The sequence below is a fragment of the Ammodytes marinus genome (assembly GCF_949987685.1).
Source record: "Ammodytes marinus genome assembly, chromosome: 8".
NCBI classification, from domain to species: domain Eukaryota; kingdom Metazoa; phylum Chordata; class Actinopteri; order Uranoscopiformes; family Ammodytidae; genus Ammodytes; species Ammodytes marinus.
Genome location: NC_137212.1, coordinates 22402728 through 22430227, shown reverse-complemented (window position 1 = coordinate 22430227; position 27500 = coordinate 22402728). Strand labels below are relative to the sequence as shown.

The following is a 27500-nucleotide window of genomic DNA, read 5'->3' as shown; positions in this document are numbered from 1 at the left end:
GCTGTAAATATAAAAGTTTGGATAAAATCTTCTCTTTTTTTACATGCAGACAATTATTGCTAGTGTAATCAGAAAAATACGTCTTTAAGATGTTATGCAGCAAGTTAGCACTGACTGAGCACGACTGCATTTGACCAAGGCTTTAGTTCACCTCACTGTGAACCAATATTACGCAGGAATGTGATATACGGAGGCCAATGATCCCGTAATGCAAGGAGTCTTATAAATATTATTCCATTCAGCTGTAGGTGACGTCTCGGCCTAGCAATCTTTCATCTGAAGGATGGATGCGGTGTCGTATTTTAAGACAGCCCACATGTGAGCTGTGCTTAGTATCATTGTCACAGTGAAGAAGATCACATGTAACTGATAAAGGTCACGCATTAATTCAAAAGGTGTCAGATCCCCATCATCTATTTCAAGAAGAAGTGAGTTAGAACCAAAGTGGGTGCAGGAGAAACACAAAGGGGTCACTGCGTTCGCATGTGTGCCGTGTGTGGCTCTCCAGCTGTACTGTATATAGGAGTGTATATGAGATATGGTCCGGAGGCATGCAGGGAAATTTGTGCAGTCCAGCCTCCCTCCTCCCTCCCCCTCCCTTTCCCCTCCCCCCTTCTCGACTCATCTCCAACCTCGGGATTTATATTCTCCCTCCAGCAAAAGGAAGGAGCGTCTTGCCCTTTCATTTTCCAGTTCAGGGCTTTCCTTTTTTTTTTTTTTTTTTTTGCAGATAAATGCTCTCCAATCCACCCTGACAGATGTCACGTTGCATCACTTCCATTTTGATACATAGCCTCTGATCCTGCCACTTGCAATAAGGAGCCAGCGCCAGGGACGCCCCCTCCCTAGACAACGCTCTGACACGGCTGATTATTTTAAAGGTGCATCATTGGCGGTGCTGGAGTGCTGAAACCCTATAGCTGGGTGTCCACACACACTCGCTCACCGTGCAGGAATGAGGGGTGTCCGGGTTTGTGTCCGGGTCAGGGAAACGACCACAACACCACACACTGTCACACAGTGTCACCCTGACTCTGTGTAACACCTCTGGCAGCGTTTGATGCTTCTCTCAAGCTCTTCACAGCTGTGGCCTCCAGTCCTGTCTCTCACTCAGACCCTCCACTGCGACTTCACAGGTCACAGTTGGAGAAACAATCTGTATAAAGGAAAAAGGTTTTACTGCTTTCTGCCGCCCGCAGAGAGACACGCGGCGCTGTGGCATTAATCATACTAGGCCAGAGTACATCAGTAAACACAGTGCGCCGGGTCAAGGTAAAGATCAGATCCCCAAGCATTTAACAGGACTCAATAGCATACAGGGCCATCTATTGAAAAGTCAGCGTTATTCATGGCATGTCTCCCATCCCTTTCGTCTCTGCTCGCAGGAGAGACACGCCATTGTTCACCGTAGAGCAAGCTGAAATATTTCCTCTCGCGCTACACAAAAAACACCGGATCAGCAGCAATTAGTAGAGTAAGAGAGAGAGATAAAGAGAGGACGGGAGGGAGGTAGGCAGCTGAGAAAGAACGAGGGGCAAAAAAATGTAGAATCAGCGGGAGGAAAAGAAAAGCGAGAGGGGAGAGAGAGATGAATAGAGAGAGACCAAGGGAGTGAGTGTGTAGAAAGAAAGAGAGAAAGAGCACACGTTTCCAGCCAGTACAGTGTGGTTTGTAGGAGGTTGGAGCTGCCTGGGAGCCCCTGGTGCTTTTAAAGGACCAAAGACTTGCTCATTGTCTTGGGTCTGTGTGTGTGTGTGTGTGTGTGTGTGTGTGTGTGTGTGTGTGTGTGTGTGTGTGTGTGTGTGCGTGCGTGCTTGTGTGTGCATGTGATTCCTCTTCATTAGTCTTCCTATTGCTCTTCCCTCCAGCCCCTGACCACTCACTTACCCCCAGCAGCTACAGCATACGCGCCCCATATGGGACTAAACCCAGTTATGCTAGCGATTAAAATGATCACTCTCGCAAAAGAGATAATACAATGTGACTCCAGCCCAACCAGCGCTACAATAAACTAGACAGACCCTCTAGTGTGCCAGGGCTTTATGAACATACCGTACATACTGTCTGTGTTGGTTTCTGTAGAAAAAGAGACGGCCGCGACACAGCCAACAATGATAAGTTTCCTCTGCTACTGTATGTTCTCAAAGTGCTTTCACGATTGAGGTCAAAGTTATAATTTGACCTTTTGTCTCTCGTTGTTTGTTTCAGAAGACAGGAAGCTGTTTGTTGGGATGCTGAACAAACAACAGACCGAGGAGGACGTTTACCGCCTCTTCGAACCCTACGGAGTCATCGAGGAGTGCACAGTCCTAAGAGGTCCTGACGGAAACAGCAAAGGTAGGAACCCTGATACAGTTGTTGGCATTATTTAGGTCACTGGAAATAGATTTACTGTGTCAGACTGAAATCGTACTAAATAAAATGTATAAAATCCACGCCAACAAACTCCGATAATGCGGTTGGGAGCCGGGCTTCTCATGCACATGCTCCACAGTTTCCACAGAACAAAGGCATGCTTAAGTGAAAAAAAAAAAACCAGCCTGCAGTATACGCAGAAAGAGGTAGATGACATGAAGAATTCCAACGCGCAACAAACCGAGCGCTGCAGCGCGACCCAGACAGACCTGTACAAAATGTGTGAGAGTCTGCTGGTTGCCACGGACAAGATGGAGTACCTTGAGGGACAGTCCAGACGTAACAACCTGGTGATAGATGGCATCGCTGAATCACCAGGAGAAACCTGGGCAGAGACAGAGGAAAAGGTGAAGAAGGTGCTGGCTGACAAGCTGCAGCTGCAGCATGACGTGGAGGTGGAGAGGGCTCATCGCACAGGGAAACCTGGAGGTGAACGACCAAGGCCGATCGTGGTTAAATTCCTCAGACACAAGGACAGAACATCCATCCTACAGCGCACTAAGGCACTCAAAGGAACTAGAATCTATATAAATGAAGATTTCACAGAATCTGTGAGGCAAAAAAGGAAAGAGCTGATGCCAGAGCTAAGAGCTGCAAGAGAGAGGGGGGATATAGCCTACTTACGCCACGACAAGCTGGTTATCCGCCCCCGTACCAGTACACCGAATCCACCAAGAGATGTTTAAATAACACACTTATCTCAGGCATAATCCAGATACGCACATAATCTACAAACCAGGTACGTTAAATGCACTCTGATGACAAACACAACTCACACATATCCCGGACATAATGATTTATCACAAAGGATTGCTGATTATGAGGATGTGGAACTACGGACCTTTCAACACAGTAACTATCACGCACATGACATTGAAAATGATATAGATCCCGAGACTAATTTCTTTCACAGCATAAACAATGACTGCCACTACTACAATGAAGAACAATTCAATAATACCATCAAGACCAGTCATAAACTTTCAATCATTCATTTCAATAGCAGAAGCCTGTATGCCAATTTTCACAACATAAAGTATTACCTCGGACAATTCTCCCAGCCATTCAACATTATTGCCATTTCAGAAACCTGGATTAACAATGAAAGGGGCACGGACTTTGAACTCGAAGGGTATGAAATGATTTGTAAAAACAGAGAAAGCAAGAATGGAGGTGGTGTGGCTTTGTTTGTAGATAAAAATCTCACCTACAAGGTAGTAGAAAACATGTCAACAGTGATAAATGATGTTTTAGAATGTGTTACAATTGAAATATTAATGGAAAAAAAGAAAAACATCACTGTGAGTTGCCTGTACAGAACTCCAGGCTCCAATATAGATTATTTCATTAACTGGGTTGCAGAAAAATGTACAAAAACAAACCATAAAACCATGTTTATCTGCGGAGACTACAATATTGACCTTCTGAACCCAAACAAGCACAGAATGACAGACGAATTCATTAACACCTTATACAGTCTCAGTCTGTACCCTAAAATAACTAGACCCAGTCGAATCACCTCACACTGTGCCACGTTAATTGACAACATTTTCACCAACGTCCTAGATAACAACATAATAAGCGGATTATTAATAAATGACATCACTGACCATTTACCTGTATTTATAGTCTATAACTGCAACTACAATAAAACCTACAAAGACAACAGACCACAATACAGACGAGTCAGAACAGAGGAATCAATGATTACATTAGAAAACAATTTGATTGCTTATGACTGGGACTCAATATATAAAGAAAATGATGTGAATATAGCATATGATAAGTTTGTGAAATCCTTCAAACAGTTATATGATAAAAATTGTCCAGTTAGGGAAGACAGCAGAAAAAATAAACATAAAAATGATCCATGGATCTCAAAAGGATTACAAAATGCTTGTAAAAAGAAGAATACTCTATATAGAGAATTTGTCAAACACAGAACTAAGGAAGCAGAAAATAAATATAAGAAATACAAAAATAAGTTAACAAGTATTATCAGAATATGTAAAAAAGAATATTATAGTACAATATTAGAAAATAATAAAAATAATATTAAAAGCATATGGACCATATTAAATAATGTGATTAGAGATACCCCGAGACATATCACTTACCCCCAGTATTTCAGCGAAAATGATAAAAAAATTAATAAAATGGAAGAGGTGGTTAATCAGTTTAATAAATATTTTGTAAACATTGGACCAAATTTAGCGGAAAATATACCTATGACAGATACTTTAGCTCATGATGATACACCTATTAAGAAAAACAGCAGCTCAATGTACCTCAATCCTGTTCTTGAGAAAGAAATTATAGATGTTGTAAACAAATGCAAAAACAAAACTTCCATTGATTGTGATGACATTGACATAAAAACTGTTAAAAGGGTAATTAAGGGTATCTCTAGACCATTAGCACACATCTGTAACCTGTCATTCCAAACTGGACAATTTCCTAATAAAATGAAAACAGCCAAAGTCATACCGATGTACAAAACTGGCAATAAACACCACTTCACAAATTATAGGCCAATCTCTCTGCTCCCACAATTCTCCAAAATTCTTGAAAAACTATTTAAAGACAGATTAGGCAAATTCATAGATAAATACAAATTACTCACCGACAGTCAATATGGATTCAGAGCAAACCGGTCAACAGCACTAGCCTTAACAGAACTCACAGAAGAAATCACTAACTTCACGGACAATAAGAAATTTGCGATCGGGACATTTATAGACTTAAAAAAAGCATTTGATACTATAAATCACAATATATTAATTACAAAACTGGAACAATATGGGATCCGGGGGGTAGTTTTGAATTGGGTGAGGAGCTATTTAGAGAGAAGGCAACAATTTGTGATGATGGATGGATTTAAGTCAGAATGCTTGGACATCGTGTGTGGGGTTCCGCAGGGGTCAGTGCTGGGACCACTGTTATTTAACTTGTACATCAATGATATTTGCAATGTATCGAAATCTCTAAAATTTATACTTTTTGCGGATGACACAAATATACTGGTTTCTGGGGAAAATTTGCAGCAACTTCTGTCCACATTGACCGCAGAGATTAGCAAACTAAAAAAATGGTTTGACAGAAATAAGTTATCTCTAAACCTAAATAAAACTAAAATTATGATATTTGGAAACTGTAAAAAATCAGAAAACATTGAGGTACAAATAGAGGGTGTAAACTTAGAAAGGGTATATGAAAACAAATTTCTGGGGGTAATCATTGACGACAGAATTTGCTGGAAACCTCATATAAAACACATACAAACCAAACTATCAAGAAGCATTTCGGTCCTGTCCAAAGCTAAGCACTTCCTGAATAATAAATCACTCCATATTCTTTATAACTCATTAATATTACCATATTTGTATTACTGTTCAGAAATCTGGGGAAACACATACAAAAGCTCTTTACAACCGTTGTATATTCTTCAGAAGCGAGCCATTAGAATAATCCATAATGTAAATTATCATGAACATACTAATCAACTATTCATACAGTCCAAAACTCTCAAATTTCCTGATCTGGTTGAATTCAAAACTGCCCAAATAATCTTCAAAGCCAGAAATTATATGCTACCAAAAAACATACAGGCAATGTTTTCTGAAAGGGAGGGACGTTATAAGTTAAGGGGACAGCTGAACTTCAAGGTCCACCACACACGCACAACAAATAAGAGCTTCTGTATCAGCATCTACGGAGTAAAATTGTGGAATAAGTTAAGTGTGGAAGTACAGAAAAGCCAAAACATAAGACAGTTCAAAAACAGATATAAAGACATCATCTTCACAAAGTACAGAAATTTAGAAAAGCCTTTATAACATGGACATATGTAGACTGCAGTTTTGTAGAATACATGGTATTTGTATTTATATTTGTAATATTTATATATGTATAGTAACTTACAATATACATGTAGGGGTATTTATAATGTAATATAAATAGTTTATAGTATATATATATATGATTGTTTATTATATATATGTATATGTGTGTGTGTATGTATGTATGTGTATGTATATATATATATATGCACAAAATGATTCGGTACTCATGTATATATGCATTATTATAGCTTTTTATTATACTGACATGCTAATAACATAATCTATCCAAGCAAAATTGATCTGTTAAGGGGTAGGACTAGATAAGTTTTTTACTTCCTCCTACCCCCTTTCGAGCATGTCTGTTTTCTTTTGCTTTTTTTAATTCTATTTCTTTGTTTTGCTTTTGTTTGTTTGTTATTTATTCATCTATTTTTTTTATTGCATGTTCGAAATAAAGACAATCAATCAAAGTGCGTACAGTGCGTATGAAATGTACAGAGCTGTAAAGCTATCCATGCCACCCGTAGATAGTAAATACTATGGATGTAGCATCCGGGCTGACCTCAGTTATTCACACAGCATCCAATAATCCTGGTTTGTGCGCGTCGCCATTTTGTGAGATTTTTACTCCGCCTCATGTCGGGGGGAGGGAGATAGCTGACGTATACCTCCGAGGCAAAGTGAGGGACAATGGGCGGAGAGCTGTCACTCAAGAGATCGCGCCAATACATTTTAACCTCCAAAAGAATAAAAACTAGCCTGGTAGAAAAAAATTCACCCCCCTCAGAGTTGTCATGGAGATATGACCTAAACATACAGACTAGAATGTTTTTTTTTAATCCAGGCCTGAAATAGGTTTAATAATGCTGTGAAAACGGCATGTTTAACATTGGAGTCAATGAGAAATGGCTGTCTTCTGCATACAGCCCCCACTGGCACTTCCTAGTTACTACAGTTGTGGTCACTTCCTTATTGGATGCTGGTAAAAATCGCTGAGGGTGGGGCTTGATGCCCCCCCTCAAAGTGGAACCAGTGTGCCGCTTGCTAAACGTTAGCCGCTAACTTGTTTGCAAGCATCTTCAGTTGTTTGGTGTGTGTGACGTAATTGTATCTGCTGTAGCTCAACAATGTGTTTTCAGCGTGTGTTTTGCTCTTCCAATAATAACTCTAATTCCATGGAATTAAAATGTTTCTTTGCGCTTGCTGTTACTGGCTTCCGCATTTGCGCAGAACCAGTAACACACGCAAAACCAGCATTTAAACCTACAGCCTCTAACATGTTTGCACCCGTTGTCATTCGCGCAGTAACTCTTTGTTGATCACATGCAAAACGCCTACAAACCGAACCTGCAATTTTCTTAAATGCTGTGCTTTTTTCCAGTTTGTAGATATATAAAAATGTTATTGTGATTGAAGACCCACTAAACCAGCCTCCTCTTGGATGGAAGCCACAAGCAAAAACAAAACACCAAATTGTTATCAGTTATGTGATTCCAATTAAATTACAGCAATGATTCAAAAAATACTAGTTATTTCCAAATGCTGACTTTGCCTTCACAAATTCCTCCGTGGCAGATATTTAATTTCATAAAAAAAAGAAAAAAAAAAAAAAAAAAAAACTCTCCTGCATTATAAAGCCAGCCAGGATTTCTATTCTGTCACACTGTCCTTATGATATCAGCATGCCTTTACCGTCACTCGGGTTCTGTAGTACTGATATCTCTTAGGCCTTTTCCAGGCAGCCCAAAACTTTTTGGAGACATCAATTCGCCCTGACATGCAGCAAAGAGCAAAGGGACTATTGGGTTTTTCATGTCTCTAAAGCCTATTCCCAAGACAGCGCTTATGGCAATTGTTGTGGAATTATATCTAAGGGGGTTTGAAGCCAGAGCGTTCCGAGTCTGAGAAGGAGGGAAAGATGGATGTCAAAACAATTCAAGTGTCCCCACTGTGAGGAAGGGGGCAGCTGAAGGAAGTTGGCAGCGGTTGGAAGTACATATATTCACATACTGTACTTAAATATCATTTTTGGCACTTGCACTTTACTCATGCATGTCTACTTTATGCTACTTTCTACTTGTACTCCATTACTCCACTACTGTATATTTCAAATGCAAATAATGGAAGTAGCAGTTAGTTTGATAATAGAATATTGTATGCTCCCTAGTTCATGCACAGCGTTTCAATTGCATAATAATATCCCGTGGGGTGCATTTGAAAAGGCGGAGACAATGCATGGCTTTCAAAGTATAGTTAAATGCTTAATTATAATGGTATATAGTTTCTACTCAAGTAGAAAAAGTCCTTGTACAGGTCATGCAGGGCTCTCGCTCTTTTTCTATCCATATCTCAATAGGGGGTTGTGGTTTGACAGCTGAATGGGCATCATGATTGACTTGTGTCCACAGGGGTAACCCATTAAGAGGGGAAGAATGGCAGGGCGGATAGGTCAAGAAGGATAGACGATAAGAAGAACAAAGTATGAGAGATTACAATACAAATAGAAAAGAAACTCAAAATGAAATGAAATTAGGGGAAATAGGGTGTAATTAGAAGAGGGCATGGTAGCTTGGTAGTTAGTCGTTATAGGGTACTGCAGCAGACCCAAGGGTTGTTTCTGTTCATGCTGTTTATCTACCCTCCTCAAGTTTGATACACCTCCCTCCAGAGACATGCAAGAGCAATGAGTTTGGGAGCTGTATAATCTGCAGCGTACACACACACACACACACATGTCATTGATACTGCGTGTTCATTTCTTAGCTTTATAATAGACTGTTTACGTGTACCTGTGATCTCTGCCTTAAACACAGCGTGGCCGGACAAAACGCCTCAATAAAAACATTTGATTAGGAAAGTTAAATCAGTATTTTAACATCAACTGATATCAACATTGCTGCTCATAGTTGTAGATTGATGGATCAATTATGATTGGGAGCAGACCATTCTTTTTGGATTTACTTAGGCATGGGGACATGGGAACACTGTACGAGTCCTGAAAACCGATGGTGGTGAGAATTGGACAATATGCACAGCTGTTAATCTCCTGTAAGACATCCACTTCTAAAAGGGGGACATACCTCACTTAAATAATGAATTGAAGAAAGTAATGTGGAACTGACTTTGTGAACCCACAAAAGCTAACTCTTTCTTTCACGTTATCAATGATTCACAATAATATGCAAAGACATTAGAGCAAAGAGTGCTGGTTCTGTGGTTTCCGGCCTTTGGACAGACGTCTCGATATTCACATTTATTGATGAGAACATCATGTTGTGGGAACAATAGGGTTAGGATTAGTCAAATACTGTAGAGTGGTTTTCTATTTGAAAGAAACAACAAAAACATCATGAGTTTAGCCAGTTAAGCTAGTATTTAATATGCACAGACAGGCATGTGGTGCTAAATAGCATGCTTTTCTGCTTCATCAGTGCAATCTTTAGCCTGCAGCCTCTGCCTGCTTGTATGCCTGCCTAATGCCCCGATTGGGGCAGCGGGCTATGCAATGAGAGCCTCTCACTGCACAGTGATTTCTATGGTGTCAAATATAATTCAATATATTTTATTAATATACTGTAGATTTATAAAATCATTGACTGTATACCTATATATTATATTTGTATATAAATATCTAAATATTGTGGTTTGTGTGTGTGTGTGTGTGTGTGTGTGTGTGTGCCTCTATTCTCTCTTTCAGGTTGCGCCTTTGTCAAGTTCTCCACACATACTGAGGCTCAGTCTGCAATCAGTGCCCTCCACGGCAGCCAGACCATGCCAGTGAGTACATCTCCCTCCTTTTCATATCAAACACACAGCCACATGCACACACACCGAGCAACGTCCATCACATTCAAAACACGTACACACACACACAGACACACACACACAGACCACCAATCACAATAGTTATGTGCAGTCCACCTCTCTAGATTGAGAGCTATAAACTCTCAGTTTTGAACTTCAAGGTCTTAATCTACTTATAAAAAGTGCAACCATCCTCATAAATATCTCAGCTTTAAAAACAAAACAGACATAGCCTTCTGTCTCTTTAATTAGCATTGTACTTCTAAATCTGAATCTAATTTTCCAAATAAAACTGTATAGAATGAATGATAATTGAATTTTGGCTGAGTCATCAATCAGAAGTTCTGCTTGCATAATCAGGGAATATAACTCCAGTGTGCGAGATTACATTTGCCTGTTATGTAAGCACGCTGTGTCCTCTCTGAGAATTCTCTGTATTGGATTTACTATGAGCGCAGAAGCTGCCCTGCTCATTTGTATGTGTCTCATGTTTAGGCATGGTCCCCGTATGCCTGTCAAAATGTGACTTACTCTGGACTCCAACCCTGAATAGAGTTATCCCTCCGTGACACTCTGCAAGTGGACAGACGGTCACATCCCATAGTATACAGTGCCTAGATGTATACTCCGCTTTTATCCTCAATTTTGTTCCGGAAACTTTCACCCCAGAGAAAGCAGGCCACCCCCCCAACTCTCTCCCAGCCCTTTTTTCTCACAGATGTTGTGTTTCACTGTATGATTTCATTATTACTGGTTGCCAATGTGTGGCTCAAGAGAGGAAAATAAGAGAGAAGCATTGGAAGCCAGCTGTGCCATTTGGCGCAACCTCAGAGTCAATCTAAGTGCAAATGATTGTAGCTCATGAGGGACAGACTCTGATGTCCATTCTCCATAGATACCCTCCTTCTCTGTTGCTCAATCCCCCCCTATCTCTCCTAGCTCTCTGCCCCTCACTCGTCCCTCTTTGGCAGCCTCTCGGGATATTAGGCAATAGACTTGTTTACTCCACCTTTCACCACATTGGCTGCTGAATTATTCATCTAACTATAAGCAGGGGGCAGGGGAGGGAGGGGGGAAAGAGTTTGAGAGAGAGCTCGAGAAAGGGAGAGAGAGAAAGGGAGAATGAGTGAATGGACAGGATTTATACCTCCTGCTCTAGTAAATTGATTATAGAAATGTGATCAGCATCTCATATCCTGTGGCTGCGGGAGGAGAGGGCGCAGCGGGCCTGCGTCGCTGAGATTAGCGGACCACCGGTGGACCATTACGCCTCAGCAGGATGGCGCTATTCAGAGCACAGTGTCCATCAGTGTAGCAAAGATCCTGGGAGAAACCTTTGCACCATACATCCTGTGTCTATTTGAGTTTAAGTGTGTTGCAGTGAAGTCACAGCTGCAAAAATAAGACATTTACAAGCATAGACTACTGCTGGCAATAATGAATAAACTATATTTGAATTTACAACACTTTGAGGTGACCATAAATAAATAAAACTAAAGAAGAAAGACCATTGACAGAAAGAATACAGGATACATATTGAACTAAGTGCACCATTGCCTGGCAACTGTTGTAAGCGATTGCCTCATTGGTACTTCTCTAGGGCTAATAGAAATCATTAATTGTCCTAATGTACAAAGACAAACTGAGCCAGCCTATGTTTATGTATGCATATTTCTTCTGCCATACCAAGGCCGCGGCTGTTGATCAGACTCAGAGAGAGATGGCCATGAATAAAGGCCAGCCAATAGCATCGCTAGCTGAGGTGTTGAAGTGCACCGAATATTAACCCTGCAACTAACTTAAGCAGTTTGATAGATCTACTGCCAATCCCCCGAGGCATGAAGACTGGCTTCTTAGAGTTTATCAGTGTGCACACACATGCGCACATGAATGCATGTGTGTGCATACATAAACATCTACAAACACACACACAGACACACACACACACACACACACACATACACACACACACAAACAGACACACACACACACACACACACACACACACACACACGCACACACACACACAAACTCACACAGTTACTCAGTTTCTCTGTCACATGCTCTTACAGCCACAGGCTAGGTCAAAGGCTCCCTGACTGATTTTATTTTGCAGTTCGGAGGACTTGAGCTGAATACATTTGTGTTATTCATGTTGAGGGAGAGTGGGCATTTTGTATATATTTAATGTGTGATTTGGGTAGGAAAGGGAAAATCTGCATGGAGTGTGTATGTGGAGTAGGATGTGTACATGGATGATGTGTGGGAGCATATGCAGTATGTTCATCGTTGTTTATCCAAACGGATAAATAAAGTTCATTGAATTGAATTGAAGTGACTTGTGCATTTATGATGGACTCCAAAGGAAATCTGCCAATCAGCCAATAGCTAACTATGACATCATGTCCACTGTGTGAACAATCATATCAAGATAGTGTAAGTGTATGAATTATGTAACTTATGTTGTGTATTAATTTAAACATGCACACGTTTGCCTCCCATACATGCCATCACCACCCGTCAGCCTTGCTAAGCTATCACACTCACACACACTGCCACAGTTCAGAATATGAGTGGCTCAATTAAACATTTAAACGCTAGAGCTGTAGAGCAAATTGCTGGGATTCAGCAGGGCCGTGTAGGAAGTAAGTCCCGGGACAGAATTACAGCGAGACGAAGGGGGGGCTGCGGGTCAGGTCCATAGGGCCATGTTGATTATTTCACTCTGTATCCACGTCAGCACAGCCTGGGTTTCAGGCTCTTCCAGCTGACACAGGGTCTGGGAGAGAGAAACACAGGGGCATGATGGAGGGATAAGAGCAGAACCAAGGAGAGCGATTGAAAGTTTTCATAGAAGACAGAGCTGGATGATTGAGTGTGAAGAGAACGGCAAAGAGGGTTGGAAAGAAAAAAAGAAAAACATAAAAGATTCCAAATGTGAAATTCCCCCAGCTGCTGGCTCTTTTCTATTACTTCAGACAGATAAAACACACACACACACACACACACACACACACACACCGGTGCCTTGATGAGTGCCAGGAGTTGATACTCAAAAGACAAATTGTTTTAATGTATAGATCAATATGTCAATTCCTTAAACATTAATAGAATGAAAGTTGGAAGGGCTAAATAGCAGCAGATATATACAGTACACAATGCCGGTTAGAGTCAGAAAGCAATAATGATCTCATTGTGCATTCAATGAGATGCAGTGCTTTAATGTCTTTCACAAGGATGATAGATCTGTGCGTTGCTACTCATTAAACAAGGTTCTGCCTTTTATATTTTTAAGTTGGTGTTTATTGTTTAAGACCTGTCACTTCCCCCGCCAGTATTTTTTACTCAGGCAATTTACATTCTAATAACCTAATAGATTACAGTCATCCGTTATTATTTCCCTGGCCATGCTCAAAGTGGATGTGTAGTTGTATGTTTCCAAGGGAGGTAATGCCGTATTAGTACAATAAGCATGGAATTGCATCATAAAAAAGGACATAAATTATAAGCTACGTGTATATATGCTAAGTACCTACAAGTAATTGTATACGCAGCGTTAGTGTAGAACTCAGTCGGGGCACAATAAACAATTTCAATAAAGAGTTTTTAAATTATGAATGTGAAATTTGTTGTAAATAAAGATATGTGATACTTACCATAGCCCCCCAAAAGCATGTCAAATGGTGACCAAATGAGCATCACATCCTGTTTGTCTGGTCAAATTTACTTTTAATATCTAATCACATGGTACGCAATGTGCATGGAATGTGATGCCATACGTGGGATTGGGCAATTTAAGTGGCAATGCATTCTGATTAAAAGAGACAGTTTTTTTATTTTGCAGGCAGAGATGCAAGACCAATGAGTCGGGAGCTGTATAAGCGCTAACACTTTGTATAAAGTATGAGTGACCCATGTAGATTGAGGCACCATTACAGTAAGGTATTCGCCATGTTGCACTTGAAACCAATACAGCTATATGCACATTCAGGAATCAGGGTTAGTCTTCCTCATACACTAGTGCAAGCCAGCATGTTAGATATGTTGTATGTCAGATTTTAAATTTTTATATTACTTACTTTTATATTTATATACTGTCACGCAGGAAGAAATGCGATAAAAAATAAAATAAAAACACACTTGTGGGCTATTCATTTAGACATGGCAGAGCAGTCAATAGAGACCACAAATCCCTGTTGTATAGTTACATAGTACAGAAAGAGGGGTTCTATGTATAGCTTGGCGTGCTTGGCGACAGACACCAAGGAACTATAAAGAGACAGACATTGTATTTGGTTCTGAATCTGTGCGGTACCTTGTTTTAATCCTTGCTGTTTTAAGTCCCCGCTCCTTCTGTGGCTCTCTAGGCAGCCGGGAGCCGCCTGGTCGGGGGATTCTGCTCACACTACACAGCTTAAACATTTAATGAGACTTTTATTTCACACTCCATCCTCCTCAATTTATAGCAATGGAGATTCTGCTTATACTGATCCCCTGACAGGCCTAACTGGGAAAGCTTGGGAGACCAACACATGCAGCAAGGGATGTTTAGCCACACGATTCAGGTGTTCAGGTGTAGGTACATCAAGTAAAAAAGGGCAAAGTCGGCGTATAGACTTCCTTGAAAAAAGGGCTTTGCAGAGAGTGAGACATGCATGTCAGAATATGAAAGAATGGTCCATTCACAATAAACCATGTTTCTATTATTCAGGAAGGCACACTCGCTGCAGTGTTAGTTCTAGTTGGGAAAAAAATGTTGACGTCTTCATATGCTCGGATTATAAAATTCATAATTAGAGAAGCAGAGCAGGAAAGTTGCAGCTTACTTAACCGAAGAGGCTAGACCTATAATATGAGAGGGAGTTTAAATATAAAATATGTACTAGCACGTCTGCTCTATATTCTGGTCCTGTCCTGTCCTGGACTCTCCCAAAGAAAAAAACCTCATAATAAAGTTATTGATGCCAATAGTAAAAAGATGGACAGACACAACTGAAAAGAGCAGGATGGCCTACAGTAAGAAGCAAAGCAATGAGTTACTTACTGTATCTGGTCAGAGTAAGGTTGTCTGCAAACATGACAGTCGGCCATCTAACCCAACCACCTAACCAACTGTGGCCACTCACTTACAACCATTCAAACCTGTGATTTAACCAGGGAGAAAGCCATGAGAGGGCTCAGGGTAATATTGAGAAAAGGGAAAGGTTACAATCCATATGCTACACCTGAAAGGACCAGAGCCAGTGTCTTATCTTGGAACCTGATTTAGAAGAAAATGCAAACAAAGAAAAGAAACATTGAATAATGAAATAATTGAATACTAATATAGCTATAGCATTAAGGATGCCATTTATATTTTCTTGCCCTTTAGTCCAACACAACCCCTGCCAGGTTTTACTGGTATTTCAACCAACCCGGGAAATTTCCCTTTAGCCCTTTAAAAGTCCCAACCCCCCAACCTTCAAGGCATTTCACCAGTCACCACTGTTATTGACAATCGTGCATCAATTTCAGTGGGCCTCTTATCGTGACTGACACACAACCTTTCTACACTGTCAGATCAGAGTAATATTTCGGCCTTTTATGTGGATCGATTGGCCGGTTTGGGGGCGCAGAGGGGAGGAGAGGCGGAGCGCGCAAAAGGTCAACTGTAGCGCTAAATCATTTGAGGATTCTTAATGAAGGGTGTGTGGCAGACACACCTGCTGTTTCATTATGGGGCTCGCAGAAAGAGGCAAAAATGTTGATAAGGGGATGGATCGCCAGAGCCTCAGGAAAGGAAGAGGGAGGGTAAAACGGGATGAGGACAGAAAGGGAGAAATTGCCCTTAAAACGTAACATTTTCTTTGAAGAACCCTTACACCGAGGTCTATGGGAAACCTTGCAGAATGAAGCCCTCGTTTTAAATCATTGTACATTGCAGATCTTTTAACCTTAAAGGTGGGAGGGAGCGCCAAGGTTACATATGTGCACTGTATAAGCTGGGGGAAATATAAAGTATTTATAAATCATGCACAGCCAGGCTGCTTTGCCCGCCAGTGACTTTGTACATATGTTAAACATTGATTGAAGGAGCGGATGGTTTCTGTCTACGGAGCTGCTCACGCAATAAGAAGAATATGTGTATCCCTCACAGTATCTATGTGAGATTCATGTTTATGTATGCCAGCCACAAAATAAGGAGGAAGGATTATTCTATAATACAAATGCGAAATTGTATTGTTGCACCTAGAAAACTCCGGAAAAACACTGGATATTTATGTTAACAGCGATTTGTTGTTGCTGCTTACGAACGCAGCATACTAAGAAATCAGAAATACTAACCAGTGGCATTATTCATGCTCGCTTTATTAGACTTTTTAAGCCTTTTTACTGGAGGCTGCCTTTAAGTAGGTAGTTAATCATAACAGTCACGTAAACAAATTACACCTGAGGTGGGGATAGAGGATGCGACACTGTAAGACTGTGTGATCGTGTGGACTGAGTGTTTGCGTTTAAAGGTGCTTGCAGTAAAGAGGGGTTAAGCTTTACGTTTTTTTGTGTTTCTCTTTTCTCTCCTGTTACCTCAGGGTGCTTCCTCCAGCTTGGTGGTCAAATTTGCCGACACAGACAAGGAGCGCACCATCAGACGTATGCAGCAGATGGTTGGGCAGTTTGGCATCTTCAACCCAGCCATTGCCCTTCCCTTCAGCACCTACAGCTCTTACGCACATGCGGTGAGTTGGAGAAGACAAACGTAGCTCAAACAGAACAGCCCGAGTAGCACATTATGCTAATGCTTTAAGTGCATGTTGGAATGAAATTGTGTTAGCTGGAAGAACCCATCCCAAGGGTTTCCAACATCTTTACTCACTGAATCTGGGATTACTACTAAATTGCCTTGTTCCTTGATGTCTTTGAAGCTGCTGTGTTAATTGTGAAATAATTATTTATTTTAATTAACAGTGGATTAAATGACTTTGTATGTGAAACTTGTTGATAGTAATGATGCAGCCATGCACAGACAGTTATCACTGGACTCTTCAGTTCCCCTCAGCTATACGGAGTGATTTCGAACCTTTCATATCATGTCATTTTTTTAAATTGTACTTGGTTTGGTACTTGGTTTGGTTCACCACATCAACTGAAAAAGTATGATTGTGTCAGTGTTGCATTGTTTAAAGCCATTATTTGTAGAATTTCCCACTAGGGACAATACAATATGAGTAACTTGAAAGATCACGTTCAAATTTCGGCTTTTAACAAATATCCTATTTTTAGAATTTTGTTGTGACGGCAGCGAGTGATGCTACCCCCATGTTTGCTAATTAGTACCGAAAACATCATTTTCTTTTGGACCCAGTAATCCTCTGTGAGTAGTTCAGTGCACAGCTGAGGCAGGACCCCTGATGGGCCAAAATTCACATCACACATGGGACACACAATTTAACATGTTAATTTTTCTCTTTTTTCTTTAATTGTATCCTTAGCTTGGCTGTAATTTAATCCAAATGAACACAAGATATCCCAACAAAGAATATCTGCCTATGAAATCCGTACTTTTTAACTTCCCTATCATTTTCAGTACACGCACTTACGCAGAGAGACTTTTCTCTTTGTTTTTATGTTGCTTTTTTATCCCTGGTTGTCTGCATTGTCGTAAGTGAAACGTAAGCTTTCCAAAGCGATCATCGGTTTGCATCAGCACCACTTCCTCTTGCCCTCCTCCTCTTAAACGGTGCTGCTGCTATGCCATTACATTCTGGCTTTCACTACCCACGGCACGTACTGTAGGCACAAGCACACACACACACACACACACACACACACACACACACACACACACACACACACACACACACACACATTTAGATAGCTTGTACCCTCCAACCCCTTCATCAGCTTTCCTCTACCCCGCCCACCGTAACACCCCCCCCACCCCCCTCAGGGCATGGCACCATACACACACTGCAGACCCCCGGCTCTTTGATGAGTTCAGACAGCCTCCCCTCTTTTTCAATTCGCCCCCTCTACCCTCTATAACACTTCTTCTGTACCCTCCCCCCCACCTCTCTCTCTCTCTCTCTCTCTCTCTCTCTCTCTCCCTCTCCCTCCCTCCCTCCCTTCCTCCCTCTGGGCCCATGAGATGCTTTCGGGGCCTCAGTTGACTCAGAATATTCCATGGGCAACTTATCTGCACACAAACTTTCCTCTTCCCTGCTTAGGCATATCACACACATACGGACGATATTAAGCGCACATGCACACACGTGCATACACACACACACACACACACACACGCACACACACACACACACACACACACACACACGCACACGCACACACACGCACACACACACACAAACACACACACACACACACACACACACTCACACTCACACACTCACAACCCATTTGGAATTGGCAGAAATGGATTTAGTAAGAGTTTCCCCATCCTGCGCTGAGATAAAAACCTGGGCCTCTGTCACAACGCGCTGCATATGAACAGTATTTATTCAGAGGAGAAGGAACACAAACTCAAGTCTTTTTTCTGTACTTTATTTGAATGTCAAACTAATATATTTCTTCGCTGTTTCAAAATGCCAGGATTAATTGTTGGTGTTTGCTAGGTCTTGGGGGGTCTTTATCCGTCTCCCTCATATTCACATCACAGTCACGGCACCCAGTGTGAAATGTGCAAATTGACCGAACCCGGAGTAATTGCGAAGGCCATCTCTTGTTCTCTCTCTGGTAAAACTCCCTTCATTACCATTCATGAAATGCAGCCCTTTCCTAGGAAATGTGGAGAAATGCAAATGTTTAAGGGCTGGTGGAGGCAGTGGCGGTCTATGGGGAGACCATTGTGCCCCGCTCAGGTTGGCCATGACTCTTATTTACTGTGGCAGAGACCCGTGTCGACTCATACAGACGCACACCGGAGTGTACACACTCTCAGGCACTGCACAGCCAATGTTCTTTCTTTCTCTCTCTCTCTCTCTCTCTCTCTCTCTCTCTCTCTCTCTCTCTCTCTCTCTCTCTCTCTCTCTCTCTCTCTCTCTCCCTCCCAATCATATAATACAACAAAGAGCAGGATGAAGCTCGGAAATTGAGTTCCGAGTGAAAGTAACAAGGGCACAGGGGATACTTCGGCATTAGAGAGAATCAATTACCATTAAATCTAGAGGAGAAACTGCACGTATGTGGTTTTTCTTGACAAAAAAATTACACGGCATGAATGATGTTAGTGAAGGTGAAAATCTCCTTGTGGTAATATTATGAAGCACACAGACTGTGGACGCCATTTACCTGCGTAAAATGAGTTTTCGCAAAAATTACGCCAAGTTGGCGGAGAAACTCCGAGAAGAGGCAACCTTGGAGATAAACTCACCCCAACTTTTTTTTGATAAAGTAATGAGTGCACAAGAGGCAGTAATGGATTATCAGTGCGGGCTGTTGTTTTTCATTATCTGGTCTAAATACTGGTTCAGACCGCTAGCTTTGTAATAATGTGGAACAAAAAAGGGAAATTTGAGTTATCTTAGTGTGGGTGTCCAGCTTGTGCAGCAGTTATGATTATATTACAGTCATTTGGGTTTAGTGCATGCACATGGCACGCAGCAGTGATTCCCCTGTAGCCAGCGGGAATGTGCTGAAGTGATACCACCAATGTTTCTTTACGGCAAGATAAACGGCACACATTCCCCCCAAGATGGAAAAAAACCTGCAGTGACAGAAAAAGGGACTTTATCTCCAAAGACACACTACATGTTCGCCCACTCTCCATATACACTGGCCAAGAGAAGAGGAGGTGGCACGCTATAGAATACAGACGTGTTGGGGAGAGAAATGGTATATATATATATATAGCTATAACCAGAGGAGTACAGTAAATGGTAAATTCAAAGAGCTATACCTCTCCACTACAGCGGTGGATAGGATTATAGAGTTGAGCTGACAGCCAGTAAATTGGATTTTAGTCAAACCAGGGAGAGGGGAGGGGGCTCCGAAACACAAATTGGAGGGGTACAACACTGACAACATGTGCCAAAAATGAGAAATGTGCCATTTTTTTCCTGCGATAGACACAGACACTTGTGTGCTCTGACAAGAGACATCCTATTTGCAAAAAGGTGATTTCATAAAACATAAGCCGAAGGGAGGGCAAGAGAGAGAGAGAGAGTGAGATTCCGTGTTTCATTCCAGCGTTAGCAGTGAAAGATAACAGTTCTGCCATGAAATCGCTGAATGCAAGTGTTATAAAACCAGCTTTTATTAGGTTTTTCTATCCCCCCCTTCAAGATACAAACATCATATTTGTACTCGATTAGATCGACTGATTAATCGATTGATTGATTGAAGTCACTTGTTCTTCCTCAGTCTTCTCCTGCCCTGTCTCTTTGTGAAGACAGCCATTTTAGCCTCTCTCTCTTGGTCTCTCAAGGTAGAGGACAAGAGACAAGTGTTAAGATTTAAAGGCACACCTCCAGCCACCGTGCCCCACTTGCCTCCCTAAAAGATACATTAGACCGTGGAAGCGTGAGAGTGTGAGATAGATAAATGAGAGGAGAGAAAATGCTTTAACTTTGTGCCAATAGTGACAATGTGTGGGTGGACGCCAAGGGAGGCACGACAATGGCGGTATAAACTCACATTAGGAAACATCTCCCCCTGTTGGAAGGGACTCACGTTTCAAACAGAGCCTCCCGCAGCACACGGGAGAAATGATGGTAGGAGATTACTGCATCATTTGGCTGAAGCGCTGTAAACTGCCACTGCATGCACACACACACAGGCATGTGTGTGTGTGACCCGGTTTAGACGAGGCCTATATATGTACACACACACAAGTATGCACGCAAGACAAAGTAGTGCTTCGGATGAGAAAAGCTATTAAAATCTTCTTTTTTATATGTTGGGAACACAGCCTGCTAGAATGTGGCTAACAAATGAGGCCCTTGAGCTTCAGTCTTCTGTCCTTTCTGTCTTTTAGTTCACCTCAATGACCCATTCCCCATTCTCTCTCTCTCTCTCTCTCTCTCTCTCCCTCTCTCCAACTCTTTGCCTCCGTTCCGCGGCTGGTTGGGCAATAAGGGGTCACATGTGGCAGTGCCGAGAGTCAGCGAGTCACAGAGCATCGCTACGGAGATAATTGCCATGTGATAAAGAGGTGATTGCCTGCTGGCACCAGGGGACAGTAATGCCATCAGGTTGCAATAAAAAAGCAGATGTCTGACACTAAATGAATGCTGCTGGAGCCGCGGCAACTTTCTTTCGCTCCCTTTCATCTCACACGCTTTTCCCTTTTGTCCTCTCCTTGTTTATGACAGACTTTTACTCACTATACGTCCTTTCTTTGCGACGCTACATACATTCGCTATCAACTGTGTGGTGCATAAATAAAGAAGGCGTGGAATCCTTTGGAATATTAGTCCTTTGAAATTTTGAGACACAAAAAAAATACATAAAATGAAACGACTGAATATCTTCGGCGTCAACATGACCACTCTGCTTTTTGGTCTTTTATTTGATTCTTTTGATCAGAGCCCGGTCAGTATTAACCACTGCATTGAAACATAATTACATGCTTGGGTTTCCAATTTGCTGCGTTTTAATTCGGAACGAGGCATCAATGAATGCCCGGGTTGTTATCCATGACAATCTGACGGATGGCATTAAGGATTGCTTTATCTAAGAAATGCATTGGGGAGAGATAGCATTGGGTTCTGGAGTACTCTATAGTATTCGCTCACACTTCATTATGACTCCATCCAGGCCCTGTAGCTTGTAGAAGGCCACAGAGGCCCACGACCGAGCTTAGAAGAATCAACCCCAAAGTCCCCAGTCCTATAGCTGAAAGGAAAGAGAAGAAGAAAACACAGTGAGCGGTCCCACAGTGTATTTATTCTGTAATACCAGCCCAATCAGACCCTTCATCCTGAAGTCCAACTCCATTCACATCCTAATAGGGGGGCAGTCACAGCATTGCCAGCAGCAAAAGGAGCCCCAGATCCTCTCTAGACCTCTCTTTGTTTGTTTTTATGCCACTGCTTTTGTTTAGATTCCCTTTTCCCCTTGCTGTCTCTTGCCGCCATGCCCCCCATAAAGGCTCAATTCATCTTATTTGGAAAGGAATGGATGATCCCCATTTGTCACATTGAAATTATGCAAACGACAAAAGGCGTTAATAGATAGCGGTAGCAAGGCATGTGGCTAATGGATGAGATGCCAAGCGCTGGGCATTCTTACAGCGGGACATTCACTTTCAGGTTAGCTGACAGGGGCACTGAGGGAAAATAATTGGCTTTTTTCCGTTGCAGGGTCCCGCATGCAAATATAAACAGGGTGGCATTCTATATACCGACACTGTCTCAGCATCGTCATTAGCATTAATGCCACTAGCAGAGGAGTTTTGATTTCTGCTTATATAATTCATTCTGAGGCCATGGCCATCAGCAGCTCCCCTGACACACAGCAGCCATGCAGTATTAAAAACATGCAGAGACAGGGCTAAGGGAGGTCGCTCCATCTGGATTTGTATTCCTATACCACACACGTCTGCATGGCTGCGCAGCCTGCGAAAGACTGTCGAATCCCGTGTTAAACCCCCTGGTTCACAAGCTGCAAAAACCATTGTACAATGATGGATTTTCTTCTTAATTAAGCATTCAGGATGTGGTTTGCACAAGGAGAATTTAAGCTGAGTGCGTAAACTCAAACGGTATATATCGCTCATGCATGTTGTGTGTAAGCGTGTGTGTGTGTGTGTGTGTGTGTGTGTGTGTGTGTGTGTGTGTGTGTGTTTGAGTACAGTGCAGGGCATTGGTGCATGTGAGCGTGTCCTATGCATATGAATAAACACTCTGTGGGCTGAATTTGATGGAAAGTAGTTTTGTCTCTCACTTCTCAGTTGCTGCTTAGTGGAAATGCAGAGTGAATGAAAGGCTATTGATTTGATCTCTTTGTGGGATTTTCCAACGGGGGAAAAAAGTCCACTGCCATTACAACTTTGCCTCGTTTCCACCGAGTATGCAGCCTGGCACCGCCCGCCTACCTACTTCCGCTCATTTTTCATTTCACTTCAGTAGTCAGTCTGGGGCTTCAGTGCATTCAATTGTTCCTGCTCGTCCAGATTTTTGGATGTCCAATCAGCGAACAGAGGGAGCGGCTGAGAACGATGACGTCGAAGTCCCGTTTCAGTTGAATGCTGCGTTCCTTTATACTCGGAACTCGGACATTTCCGACTTGGTAGTTCCGAGTTCCGACCTGTCTGTGTTCCAGTGCATCTGCTCGGGAAAGTATGGACGCCTACAATTTTCTCATCCAAATAACTAAACGTTAGGCTCTAGCGAGTTACCTTTGCCAGGTACCGGTAGATCCATAGACTACAATATGTAGTGAAGTCTGAAATTTCCGAGTTCCCAGTACAACTGGAACGCACCGTCAGAAGCCGGCTCATGACATACGTCACGACCAAACGTTATGCGATTGGTTGGCTGATCCAGAGTAGCACTGGGCAGATCCAATAGTTTTAAACTTCAACAGAAACCCACCTCCAAGTGAGTGAACGTTTGCCAAATAGAGCAGTTCCAGACCTTCTGTACAAATGAAATGAAGTACGATGGTCTGGTTGGACCAGGCTACCGAGTTTGATTAACATGGGGTGGAATCTGAGTTGATAGCTACGCCTGTTTTACAAATATGGTTTAGGTTGACTCAGGGACATCTCCCAACAGAGTGAAGTTCTCCAGATCGAAGAACTGTAGAACTTCGGTCTGTAGAATACAGGTCCCTTAATGAAGTTCAAGCTATAAATGTATTGTGTTTGCAAAATGCCTTTTTTTACATGGTACAACTAAGCTAGAGACAGGCCCAGATGTTTCTGACTGAATTATAAAACAGAACAAAATATGGACTATGGATGAATGAATGGCTACAATCAACCATCATCACAAATACGTTCGAAAACATTTGAGATGAGTCCAAAGAAAACAAAAAGATTGCCAGACGTCTGTAGCGTTTCTAAACAGCAAAAACAGAGTATTGTGAAGTTTGACAATTGTAAGGAAAAGGCATGGCAACTCTTTCTGCAAACTTTCCCTGAGCCCAGAGATAATGTGCACATGTCAATGTCTTGATTTGTATGAGCCCAACAGACAGCTATTAAATCGTTTCTGCAGCTGGTGACAGGCCTCCTGCTGGGCGGATAGACAGATTCACTAAACATAGGTTGACAGGCTTCTTTTTTCTTCCCTTTCTTTTATTCCGCTCTACTTTCTCTGCACTTCCCATGCACTATCCATCCATCAACCTCAACATACATCCCTCCCTCTGCTCTCCCCATCGCTGTGTTCCGCTCTCCTCTCTCGTTCCCCTTCTCTCGTCTTTGTCCCACTCCTTTTCCAACTTACTATATGTTTCATGGCCATCTGTACTCCCATCACCTCTCTCGGACTCCTGTTCTCTCATACACACCTCATCCACCCCTCCATCCCTCCATCCCTCCATCCCTCCACCCATCTCTCCGTGTCCCTCTTATTTAGCTCATGCAGCAGCAGGCAGCCATCATGGCAGCAAGTCATGGAGGTTACCTCACGCCTAGCGTGGCTTTCCCCGCCACGCAGATCCACCAGATGGGGGCGCTCAACATCAACAGCCTCCCACCAACCACCATGTCCCCGATGTCGGGTGACTTTCATCAAGCACTTGGTGAGCACCCAGTTTCATTCCCTTTTGTGTGTGTGTGTGTGTGTGTGTGTGTGTGTGTGTGTGTGTGTGTGTGTGTGTGTGTGTGTGAGAGAGAGAGAGAGAGAGTGTGTGTGTGTGTGTGTGTGTGTGTGTGTGTGTGTGTGTGTGTGTGTGTGTGTATGTGTGTGTGTGTGTGTCTGTGTGTGTCTGTGTGTGTCTGTGTGTGTCTGTGTGTGTGTGTGTGTGTGTGTGTGTGTGTGTGACGGTCTATGTGTATTTTGAGTTAATATGCTACAAGCAGGGTCTCTTGTATGATTGAGTTAATGCCTTACTGCGTGCAAGGTGTGTTTGTAGATGCTATATACAGTATATATAGCAATAAGATTCTGGGACAATAAGGACAACTTGTGTATTTTATTGATGTTTGCATCACTATTTCAGTGTGTGTGTGTGTGTGTGTGTGTGTGTGTGTGTGTGTGTGTGTGCGCGCGCGTGGGTGTGTGTGTGTGTGTGTGTGGGTGTGTGTGTGTGTGTGTGTGTGTGTGTGTGTGTGTGTGTGAGTGAGACAGTGTGAGAATAAAAAAAAGACTAGAGCTGAAGCAAGCCCTAAAGAAGGGGTGCCTGCTTACTGGTAATCCAAAATTATTCCACTGGAGTGGAAGAGGGACTAATATGAAAAAATATGCTCCGTCGGATTTGCATGTTTATGTTGTTTGTGAATGCAGAAACTATTTGAGGATAGTAGGAGCAGAACTAGGAATATCAATAAGTAAGTTAACAGATAAGGCGATCATTTCCCTGTAGTATTTTGACCTTGTGCTTTGAAGCACTTGTGCATGATCTGCATGCAGTTGGTTTTGTTTTCCATAACAAACAGCTCCTATGCAGATACATTACAGAGGAAAGAGAAGGACTTTGAAATACCTACCCACTGCATAACATTTGCTTATTCAGCAGTGCTTCATTTTCCTTGAGACAGAGAAAACTTCAAGATTCTCTGCTCAACAAAGGCACAAGCTGAAATAAATAATACAGTAACCAAGTCTTTGTTGTGCCTCGCTCACCTACTTTGTCAACACTGCAGTATTGAGTTTTTAAGGTGATGACTTTGGTAACTTTAAACCAATCAGTGTGTGCGGGAGAATGCCATCTGTGCAGCGTAGCCTATCTGAGTTGCTTTGTACAGCCATCGTGAGAATCCAGCTTCCTACTAACTTTCTGCACTTTCTCAAATGCACTCTGCCTTCTGCAGGAGAAAGAAATGTTCTGTTGAGTTGCTATTCTGTCCACTCCTTCATCCGCAGACACAGCGAAAAGACAGTTGTATTGTACACATTCTGTTTGGCACTGCTTTACTGAATTCACAACAGTCAGTTGAAATAAAAGTTTTGATCGGCTTCACCTCAAGCGAAAGGAAGGTATGTACATATTGTAAAGTGAGATGAACATGCCAGTAGACACACATCCTGTATGTGTACAGTGCATCTGCCATCACTTTCAACGTCAGGCAATATATCTAGAGAGGAGACCCATTTGTCAAATATTCTCAGTGATGTTTTCAGTGCAAAGTGTGCACTTTTGGGCGGGCATAATCAATCCGCGACAGTGATTAAAAGTGGAGCTCAGTCTTGCTGAGAATCCTCTTATTTTGACGGGTAGAGCACTGACAGTATGGCAATTCGGATCTTTGTGTTCTGTATGCATACCTGTACTTTGCAGCACAATAGTGCTGATGAAAGATATTGCAAGGTATTGTATCTGTGTCTGTGTCTGTGTCCTTGTGTGTGTGTGTGTGTGTGTGTGTGTGTGTGTGTGTGTGTGTGTGTGTGTGTGTGTGTGTGTCTGTGTCTGTGTCCGCGTTTGTGTGTCGGTTTGAATTGGAGGCATTGCCCTCTAGTTTGATTGTATTGTTTTTGTGAAAATCTTTTAAACTGTAACCTCTCGGAATCAGTGCCTTACTGTGAAGAAACTATTTTTGGATAGTCTGTAAAAGCTACACAGAACTGCTTGTGTGAAGGAAAATCTACGCCATTTTAAAAGAATAAATCAATTGGTTATTCCTGGAGGTAACAACTTGGCTTAGGCAACAACAACAAAAAAATCAGTTTGTGCTTTTGATGCAGAGACAGAGAGAGAAAGGAAAATAAACGAATGCCTCTAAGTCTGTAAATCAGACGTGCGTGAAGTGGAGCCATTTATCTGCTTTCGGACATGCTTCTGTGAAAGCTACAGTTGACTGATTACCTTTTATTATTGAAAGAAGTATATAAATAATCCTTGAGAAAAAACATGGTTTTCATGAATTTTGCGGGACTATCATAAATATGAAATCTATTATTTCCCCTTTGTTCATTCATTAATTTCAGTGTAGCTGCCAGGAGCTGCAGGAGCGGTAGTCTTAACTTGCGGCTTTGGTATACAGAGCTTTTTCTGTCTCCCATTTCACACTTGTGGCTATGACTTATTTAGAGTTCATTGAAGGAATACATAACATTACCGGCAAGGCTGTCTGTATAAGTAGGCCAAGAGACTCTGACACTACTGAGAGACTGTAGGATGTCTGCCACGACTCAGTGGAATAATTCATTGTAATATCAGAATCTGTTTTTAGGGTCTCGGAGCAGAGTGCTTCTCTGCATCGACAGAGGTGTAATTTATGCATTAAGTTGCTTCATCAACCAAATTAAAGCACTAAACAATTCTATAAATTTAAACATTTGGCAGCTGTGGTAAATGTTCAAAATCATCAAAGGTAGGAAGGTTAATGTCCCCTTT

At 42.1% G+C, this 27500-nt stretch overlaps 1 protein-coding gene across 1 annotated transcript in view; it reads left to right on the top strand.

Annotated features, from left to right (window-relative positions):
• celf5a (cugbp, Elav-like family member 5a) overlaps positions 1-27500 on the top strand; it is a gene marked incomplete at both ends in the record, with an annotated part of 184611 nt that overhangs the window by 147532 nt on the left and 9579 nt on the right. The window contains 4 exons of the mRNA XM_080032461.1: positions 2209-2337; positions 9955-10034; positions 16631-16777; positions 24581-24746. Of these exons, the coding sequence (XP_079888587.1) occupies positions 2209-2337; positions 9955-10034; positions 16631-16777; positions 24581-24746 (522 nt within the window). The remainder of the gene's footprint in view (positions 1-2208; positions 2338-9954; positions 10035-16630; positions 16778-24580; positions 24747-27500) is intronic.